This window comes from Anneissia japonica, unplaced genomic scaffold (assembly GCF_011630105.1).
Source record: "Anneissia japonica isolate Jap-2015-1 unplaced genomic scaffold, ASM1163010v1 scaffold493_len2256704_cov171, whole genome shotgun sequence".
Lineage (NCBI taxonomy): Eukaryota > Metazoa > Echinodermata > Crinoidea > Comatulida > Comatulidae > Anneissia > Anneissia japonica.
The window spans coordinates 1,020,365-1,030,198 of record NW_022727062.1 but is presented as its reverse complement, the minus strand read 5'-3'; the positions used below and the strand labels follow the sequence as shown (position 1 = coordinate 1,030,198).

Below are 9,834 nucleotides of genomic sequence, written 5' to 3'. Positions count from 1 at the left end.
AGTTTCGCTAAAGAGAATGTTCTTTCTAATTTCCATTCCACAAAACCACTCCATCGATTTTATGGGTTCAACAGTTATCAGAGGCTAAATTTATTATGAAAACAATGTGCTTTACGTTATTAAAATTGGAAGCGTGTACTATTAAGCCAACATTTTTTTACAAACTCAAAAGTGCACAATTTCTACTATAAACGATTTAATCCTTTTATTTATTATTAAGACTCGGATGAATTAGTGTTCAATATCATCTGCATACATAGATTCCTGTTTCCCTAATAATTAAAAATATATATACTGTATATACTTATACTTTTAGTCAATTCAATTTTATATAGCCGTTATTAAACAAGTATACCGCCTTTGACACGGATAGGTCTGTCTATTTCGACTTATTGAGTAGTGATGCCACAAGTTTACGTACCCCGATGTTGACACAAGTCGTGCTATGACATCATGACAATAATAAATTAAGTAAATCACCTTTAATTATTATGTTTGTGAAATAAAAATGCAAACTAATGTTTTGTGTGCTCCTGTTTGATCGTAAGTTAAACGGTAGTATTTCCACTCACAATAGTGTAGTCGAAATACTACTTGCACAAAAGTGAAATTCAAAAGGAGGAGAAAAGGAAAAACCTCTTGATTGATTTTTAAATTTACCGTACATGCACAGAGACTAGAATGGGAGTGACTGTTTTAAGAAAGAAGGAACATGGTTTATCATTTGTTTCTCATTATACTTCACAAGTATCAGTAGATTATAAATCATTTTTATGAATGTTAGTCTGCACGAAATATGTAAATGGGCATGATTATGATTACCAGGGTAAATTGAACAAATTTTTTATGATGAGTATTTCAGTAGCAGATTCAAGGGGCCCAGCCGGTCCAAAATCCCTATTTTGTTTTGGTTTTTTTCAAAATTTAAAAGTGGAAAAAAGGAAAGTATATTCAAATTTAAGTCTCAGAGTGCCATTTTCGGCACGACGTAGGTGCCATAATCATAAATTTTCTTACCTCAGCCCCAACCATGGTGGGACTGAGGTGGTCTACACTCCATCTCTAAAAGTCCCTCCCTGGGCTCCCTCTATTTCGAATTTCCACCACACGGAAAAATGTAGTGTGGAAATAAATTTTAATTGCATTCCTTAAAATTAATTAGATACGACTTATGAAAGGCCATATTAATGCCAAAGCTTGCGGGGGCTTCACCCCTGGACACCACCGGGACCCTAGACGGCACCTGGTCCCTAGCCAAAGGCTTGGGCCTACGGCCTAAGAATTCCTTATTTTGGAATTCCTCTCCCACTCTCCCCCTCACTTTTCACAACGGATGGACGCCCTTCATAATATTTCTTTTAAAATCCTATATTTGGGTCGAGTCCTTCATTTCTTGTTTCGAATTAATGAATACAAAAACTAAATTTAGATATCGGTAAGACCCAGAAATTCAAATATAAAATTAATATTGTTTATTGTAAGTATTATATATAGGCCTATATAAACAAACTAATATTATTGCTCGATTAATATTATATAGGCCTATATACAGTATATATATATATATATGAATGCCAGACAGACAAAGAAAAGTGCTCAGTAGTCTTGTTAGGTAGAGTCCAGTACCAGGAACTTTAAGGTATATGTTTCACTATTGTTACCACTGGCTTCATGCCAAGACGGTCATCTGGCATAGTTAAGCATGTATAAAATCAAGAGTTACAATATATAGGCAGTTACATGTATATGCAAATAAATTTGAGCAAACAATTTCTTTGGTGTCTACAAGTCAAAACGAGTTCGCACGTTTTATAAAGTGTGTTGTTGCTTTTTGAAGTATTTTTCCAATTGACAGATTTTACATCGTTTCGACATGTTAGAGATTGATCGCACTTGTTAAATGCTTTTCCATGAGATTGTGCAGTCTGCTCACTCTCATATCCTTTAGGTTCCAGATATGCACTTATTTAGAATAGGGTGATATAGTATGATTATTGTATCGGAATTTGAGGTCGTTCTCCGTTAGGCCGATACTCTTTGTTTCTTGGTTGTTTGCGATGGTGGCTTTGTATATTAGACTGGTTTTACCACGCAATTTCCTTGAAATGGGCAATTGGTTTTGATTGGCAGTATTTTTGGTTTTAGAAGGTACTGGTTTTGTGCGATAATAGCTTTGGCCATTGTACATGCCGCTGTAATTGACTTTTATACTATGTTTTACTATACCTATAATCGCCTTGGCGTGAAACCAATGGAGAATATGGTGAAACATATAGTTTGGCTCGAAGTCTTGTCTACCGGATCTTACAACTATTATCGTTATTATTGTTATTATTATTATTATTATTATTATTATTATTATTATTATTATTATTATTATTATTATTATCATTATCATTATTATTTATTTATTTTATTATATAGGCCTATATATATTTATATATATATGATACAAATATACAATAGTATTACATAGTAAACATGCGAAAAATATGGGACAGTAAAATATAACAAAGTACATTAAAATATTTGTAATAATTATTAATTAATATAATTATTATAAAAGTATGATGGCATTATTGTCAAAGTTTAAAAACATATAATAATTACGCAACGAATTAAACAATAAAACATTGTGAAAAATTGTTAAAACCACATTGTATTATTTAGATATTCCTCTGTATACGAATTTTACTACTTGTTCTACAATTTTATTAAACAGACCTTATAAAGCTCCCCTAGTGGAAATGTTGCGAAAATTACGAACCACTTTTCCTACATCTTTCTACTTTATACATTTTGTCAGTGACATCGATGTAACACCCTGTTCTTATTTTTAAAAAAAGGTCCCTTGATTCATTTAGAGCACATGATAATTTATTGTGTGCAAACTGGGTCCATTAAGTACAGTTTTGTTCCAACTAGATATGATTCTACGACCAGTATTATTGAAAGTAATATTAATAAGATTTTTCCAAACATATATATCAATTCAAATGCGAAATCACTTTGCATTATTTTTATCCTATTAAATAAATAGAACATTTATTTAGGTCTATTTGCAAACCACATCATAAGTATAAGTAACAAAGTAAGACACAAAACTCCAAAGCAGAAATCAAATATAGCACAATTACGTCTTAGTTTTATTATGTGCTCAGTCGCTGATGACGCTGTTGTCGTGTTGCCTTGTTCTATTTGGGGTTCTTCTGTCTCTCCCATTTCATAGATGTTGATTGGTCCGTTTGAAGCGACTCTAGTTTGAGTGCGATACCAGTTCAGTACAAACATACATGCCGTGTACACATTCCCTTGCATGTAAATGTTATAAACTGTGATTTCCACAAAGACCGATATGATTCCAATACAGAACACTGATGTAAAATACTTTCCTACAAAAACAAAGTGATGATTTTTTTTAAATAGAATAACAAAGTCAGAGAGAAAATTGAGAGCTCATTCAGCTAAACTTGTGGTAGCCCCTGTATGTGCGCTGAACCATCTTGGTCGCATGTTCAATTCTCATACTTGATCAGTCTTTTTCAAACTTTCGTGGGTTATCTTTGGTATTTACACCGAAAAAATCCATCCAATCAATCAATCAATCAATTAGTAAAATAACAACAGTAGCCTAAATATTTGATCATGTGAATGTTTGAAAATATTAATCGGCATAGTATATAGTCCAGTACAGATGAGTACTGTTAGTTTTTTTCGGATCAGTGAAACACAGAAAATTTGCTTTTTTTTATTATCTCTTAATGCCTAGTTTTAGCTTTTATTCTGTTATTATTAGGTCGTTCTGTTGTGTTAACTTTTAGGCATCACATAGTTCTGAGAAGAATGGGTGTGTGGAGAGTATCTCTTTGACGTTTCGAATAGATTTGCTCAATTCGTCTTCCGGAGAGTGATAAATGCCTGTTGTCATCGTAAGCTTATTGAGATAATAAGCACATCAGTTTTTAGAATCCTTTACGTGATGTAGTGCAATGTATACTTTACTATCATCATAATCTTCATCGTTGTCGTCTCTTCGTTATCGTTATGTCACCGTCAGTTTCACGGCTACCTCCATCATCATCATCATCGTCATCATCACCATCATCCTTACAACAACCAAATACTCCATCACCACCACCATCATCATCGTCATTGTGTTCATAATATCATCATTTTCATTATAACCTCATAATTATCAATATTATTATTACCACCATTTATAGAAATACTTTAAAAGTATGACCATAAATATGTTGGAATGCAAAGACGCGTATAATTACCAACAAACGAAGATTCATTTCCAACCGGTGGCAGTGAAAACGCAATTATTTCTTGGAAGACAATCATTCCTAGAACAGCAGTGATTCCGTACGATATTTTTTCACCACTCTCAAACGGAACAAAGAACATCAAACAGATGAGAAAGGAGCAGAAAAAGTAAGGTATCAATATAAAAAGTAACTGAAACTCGTGACGTCGACTGAGGTGAATATAAAAGACAGTGTGCACATATGGGTTAAAGGTCGTCTTGTATTGCACCACTTCGCGTTTTCCATCTACTCCAAGAAGATACCAAACCCCGTGGTCATCGAACTGATCGTTCTGATCTGCAGTGCGTAACTCTGGGCGAACATCTAACTCGTAAACATCATATATCCACGAAGCAAATCGTAAGGTGCATGTTTGATTATCGTATGGGAATAACTGGATATGAATATGACAGGAACTTCGGAATATAGCATACGTTGAGTATACTGCACTTCCGTTTGAGCACACCACTACTGGGGCATTCGGTGGAAACTGATTGTATTCCTCGTCAATGCTAGACAATTGAATAACAGTAAAATTAAAATGAGAATCAAAGTAAACTGACTTGGTGTTTTAACTCAAATGGCAGGCCTGTTAAATAAATTTGCAAGATGAATTTTAATAAGGGCTTCATAATAGAAAATCCGTAGAAACCCAAAATAGTCTCATCTCGTCTCTTCTTAACCTATGAGTACAACATTCGTGGGTAGAATTAAGGTCAAATGATAGGAAATGTCCATCTCTAAAGTTAAGCCTGATTTCAAGAAAAAAGATCATTTGTAATTGTTTTGTCAATAAATATATATGAATTTTTAAAACATAGACCTATCCCAAAAGCATTATTTTTTCAGAGTAGGCTTATTATTAGCATTATAGTCAAACGCTTTAATTGAACTTAAGACGTTCTGAGCGTCCTACTACTGTTAACATTATTTTTTTAATTTACATTATTTAGTGAATTATCACATTATGTGCAAAGCAGAAAAGGTCAGAATGCGATCTTTATGATCAGAAATTTAAAAACTGTTAGTAATATTTGGCGCTTCTATCGCTAGCCGACTTTTGCGCCATCAGTATCGTACTTATAATATAAGTACGGTACAGTACCGTTCGTAAAGACTTCCTGATTTTTTAAATTTATAAACATTTGTCTTGACAGCTTAAAGATGGAGACAATATGGTTACATTAAAGGATGTTGATGATATCTATAAGATTTGAATTATCACTGGCAACAGTCAACAATTAATACTGATATATATTATCAAAATACAACCTATAGAAGACATATTTAGCTTTACTCACTTATTGTACAGAGTTAAGTCGGGTTTCCAGATACTTTCTACGGGAAGAGTAACACAATTTACACCGTATTTTGACGCATCCCAGCTAATATGCTCGTCTTCCCATTGCTTAAATATATAATTATATATAATTATATATATATATATATATATATATATGTTTTGTCATTCATATCATGCAAAAATCAATTATTTTGAGAGGTTCATTTATTATATCATCTTTAAATTAAAATAAGTCATGGTTACATCATGCTTACATATTAAAAAAAATATGTTGGACTCGCATATCTAACATAAACAATAATTAAATAGTATATAATTAAATGAATCACTATAATGTTGACAAAAGAAAGCATTGTTTTAAGGAACCCAATTGATTTGGTTCGCTTTTGAGTATCATTTCTCGGCACGTTTGACTTCTTGTTAAAAAAAAAATGTCTATATTAATTTATATCTGTATTGTATTATCACACGAAAGGCAATTGAAACATTGTACAAAGTATGGCATACATAACAAAAAATATCGGTCTGTCTTACCATTTTAAACCAGCCAGCGACTTTCAATTCCTGTTCAATATCATTCTGAAATAATTATTTTCCTGATTTATACCACACAATTTTTTCATCAAATGTAATAATTTCAGTACTGTACTAAATACCAGTAGTGTTTAAAGAAGAGGTTGACCAATTTCATGTAATTTGAGAACTAATTTATCTTATTTACATGTATCATTACCAAGACCGTATTATATACGGGAACACATGGTTTGAACAAATACGGGAACACATGGTTTGAACAAATTTTGTTCAAACCATGTGTACCCAGAATTCTACAGTAGAGAGAATTGCAGCAATATCACGCACTGATACATTTAAAATTTCGGTGTCTACGACCTAGAAAAGCCAAAAACTCTGGGTTACAAAACCTATAAAATTACCGTCGTTAATTACGTAGTCTGCTTCAAATTAATCTAACAAAGGTAGACCTGTTATCCAAGGAACTTATGACAACAAACACATTTTTTTTTTCTTTTTCACAAACTGCCTAGTAAGCCTAATTGTTCAATTTACATTATTGCTGGCTAAACTGCACAGACATTATGCATTATAATTCTTGATTTGTCTCCATCTCCGATGTTCAATGTCTTCTTCTTCAAGTGGGTCTACAATTACTTCTTCTTTTTTACCTAGACCATATTATACGAATACAAAGATAGTAAAATGCAATAAAATTGTGTAGAGCCATCCCAATGTATTACAGTGGCCTGTCGATAAACGTAGATGTGCAAGGTACCTGACGTCATCACAAATTTCGTGCGTTTACGTAAAGAACGTGCCAAGGATTCGTAATTTCAAAAATGGGATCTTATGTGCCTGATTATGCTTAATCAGTTCTTAAATTGTTGGTAAACTTCTTCTTTAATACTGAAAGAGACATTTTGGACTAGTATAGGTAGGCCCTACTGTGCACTTGTAAGTTTCCTTCTACAAAGCACAACCTTTTCAACAACTTTGGTGAATAAATCAACAATACCACAAGTAACACAAGCCAAACAACAAAGACACAATAAATAAAATAAACACACAACAAAGGGAGCGATTCGTGAAATATTCTTTATATAAACACGTGATTCATAACGTTTATTTAAACTCAGTTGGGAAATCATACCAAAGCTTGATAAATGAATAAATAAAAACTCTTTCAGTATTACTTTTATCTAACTGACATCATCACTATCGTCACAGATATTTGAAATATAATAAACATCAAAATCAAAATAATGTCGTCAAGCAATCAAATAAAATCACTCCATATCAAACGATGACTTCCTGGCAAACATTACCGTTATTGTAGTTCATCCTCTAATTCGAGACCAACTTTGGGACCTGACAATTTGGGACCATCTCGGAGTTCGGTCTCCAATTGGAGGGTTATCTTTGTATTAAAAGATTGAAGATTGCTTTTGGGTTCTTTGAAAAAGTGATCTCAAATTAGGCAGGTTTTGGAATTAGAGGGGTCACGAATGGTAGGGTGCACTGTCTAACATTCACGATCTGTGAGTAGAATATTGTAAGAAAGAAATAAATAACGCTAACACAAGATGTCACAAACGTTAGCAAGATTATTTGGTTGGAAATTACATTATAAATGCATATTTATCGTTCTCAAATTAAAAAAATAATAATTGCACATAATATTGTTACGTTGTTGTAACGTTATTCATAACGTAAATTATTAGCTGAGTTGCTAAACTTGAACTTTATTAATCTAACAATACACTGTAATATACCGGTAATACTTAATTTCATGAAACTTACCAGCTCAATAATTTGAGTTAACACAAAAGACAGATTTACATTGACTACTGTAGTCGGGTCAAGTACGGGTCGATTTGTCGGCCACGGTCCAAGAGCTTTTAGAAGCATTTCAGTTATTAGCGTTTCATTGTTTTTTATAACAGAAACATTGTTCACTATTAAAGAAACAAGAAAGTTTAGAGTAACGTTCACAATAATGGTATATTGATGCTGTATACTAATGGTATATTATTTTAATAAAGTAAACAAGCCTTTCTCAAAACCGTCTTTGGTAGCTTATTTTATAGTATGCGCTACGTTGACACACCCTCACCCACAATACTGCAATATTGTCTTGGAAAACGAATCGAAATACCAATCAAAACGTTTTAAACTAAAAACGGATAATAAGAAATAGCATGGCTTTATATTGTAGAAACAGTTCTCCTGCTAAACCTTCTTAGGTTATCGATAAAGTAATTTAATGGAAGTTTTATGTTCTTAATTACTTAAGCTTTGCTTCCTTAGCCAATGTTTGATATTAGGGAGCTTCCGATTGCACGACGCGGTAGAATCTAGGTACAGTAATAACGTCACTAATATTTCATCTCCGTATCGGGAACGTCAGGTTCTCCTCGTTGTGCGGATTCTAGGACGCAGTGTGATCATGGAGTATGTTTGAGCAGGGAACACTGAAATTTCACTGAGTCTGGTTTGAACAAATCGACGGTTTTGCAGAGAACGTAAGGCGGTCAAGCAGGAGTGAACCGTTTAGAGCCGCGTCGTCGTGCAAATCTAGTGCATACATGCACCAGTTAAAAACCACTGAGCATAAGAATAATCATTAATAGTCAATTATTTATTTTTGTCCCAAGGCCTTCATGTTTGAAGCAATAATAGCAATAATTAATTGCTTTTTTACGATAGTTATTCTCATACTCTGACAATACGATATAAGTCCAGTGATAACAGCGTCATCATAGCGAATACGTTTACAAGAATCATTATTGAGACACTAGAAGTCATTTGTATATTGAAAAATGAACAGGACTTAGCACACAGCCTTGTGGTACACCGGTATTTGTTATAATTAAGTCTGAAAACACATCACCAATCCTAACATATTGCTGCCTATTGATTAAACATTCTCCTATCCAACGAGATATATGGGGACTGATGCATATGAACCCTTCTTTTCTAGTGAGAGTAAATGGAATGAAGAAAAGTAAGAAGAGCATCAGTTACCCCAACCTTACTCTTGTAAGCAAATTGATAAGCGTCTAATGAATCGCTACATTCACATAATAGCTTTTTGTTTTACTATGGTTTCCAAGCATTTCATTGGCAAGGCAGTTAATTATATTGGTCTAATTGTGGTAAACATAAATAAGCATTACCTGATATAAACGATCCTGTCAGTATTAAAAACGTCGAATACAGACGCAACATGGTGGATATAGTTATTTCGTACAAGGTCAACAAGTATTATGCAAAGAAATTTAGTACTGTATTCTGTCGTGACGCTTGGTAAAATCTGATCGTGAAGTTTTATTTGAATTATTAATCATGTATTTTAATTACGGAAAGTAATCCAAGCAGGATACAATAAATACCCGCTGTGTTAATATTGCGCATTAACATGCTGGAACTGTTCTAAATAACGGGTCGGATGTTATTTGAATACAATTCGTAAATTCCCTAAAAAATTCTGTTTAGCTATTATATCAGCTTACAAGGTTATTATACAGCCATACATTTTTTGGTTTCATCACAGATAAATAGACATTGATTTCTTCTTGGAACGGGGTGGCAGACAAGTAACACATCCAGGCACTTAAAGTTCTTCACCCAGCAAGCATTCTCGAAAGTGAACGATTGATCTTCCACTAATATCATGTTTTATTTCAACCAAAATATATATATATA

General features: G+C 33.2%; 1 protein-coding gene across 2 annotated transcripts; it reads right to left on the bottom strand.

The window, feature by feature from the left end:
- Positions 1-2,506: 2,506 nt before the first annotated feature.
- LOC117113488 (neuronal acetylcholine receptor subunit alpha-10-like) lies at positions 2,507-9,426 on the bottom strand. Of its 2 annotated transcripts, XM_033256830.1 has the most exons (6): positions 9,306-9,426; positions 7,930-8,084; positions 6,148-6,192; positions 5,612-5,718; positions 4,281-4,822; positions 2,507-3,392 (listed from the first exon to the last, which is right to left on the bottom strand). In XM_033256830.1, exons 1-6 carry the CDS (start codon positions 9,355-9,357, stop codon positions 3,046-3,048), a joined length of 1,248 nt encoding a protein of 415 aa, XP_033112721.1. In that variant the 5' UTR covers positions 9,358-9,426; the 3' UTR covers positions 2,507-3,045. The 2 variants fall into 2 exon arrangements, with proteins under 2 accessions (XP_033112721.1, XP_033112722.1); XM_033256831.1 differs by lacking the exon at positions 6,148-6,192.
- Between the last annotated feature and the right edge of the window lie 408 nt (positions 9,427-9,834).

Excerpts from the sequence above, each read along its gene's own strand:
- LOC117113488 (XM_033256830.1), bottom strand. The coding sequence starts at position 9,357 with ATGTTGCGTCTGTATTCGACGTTTTTAATACTGACAGGATCGTTTATA. Across the intron at positions 8,085-9,305 it reads GACAGGATCGTTTATATCAG|TGAACAATGTTTCTGTTATA; the intron begins GTAATGCTTATT and ends TTTCTTTAATAG. Across the intron at positions 4,823-5,611 it reads GACTTAACTCTGTACAATAA|CATTGACGAGGAATACAATC; the intron begins GTGAGTAAAGCT and ends TCAATTGTCTAG.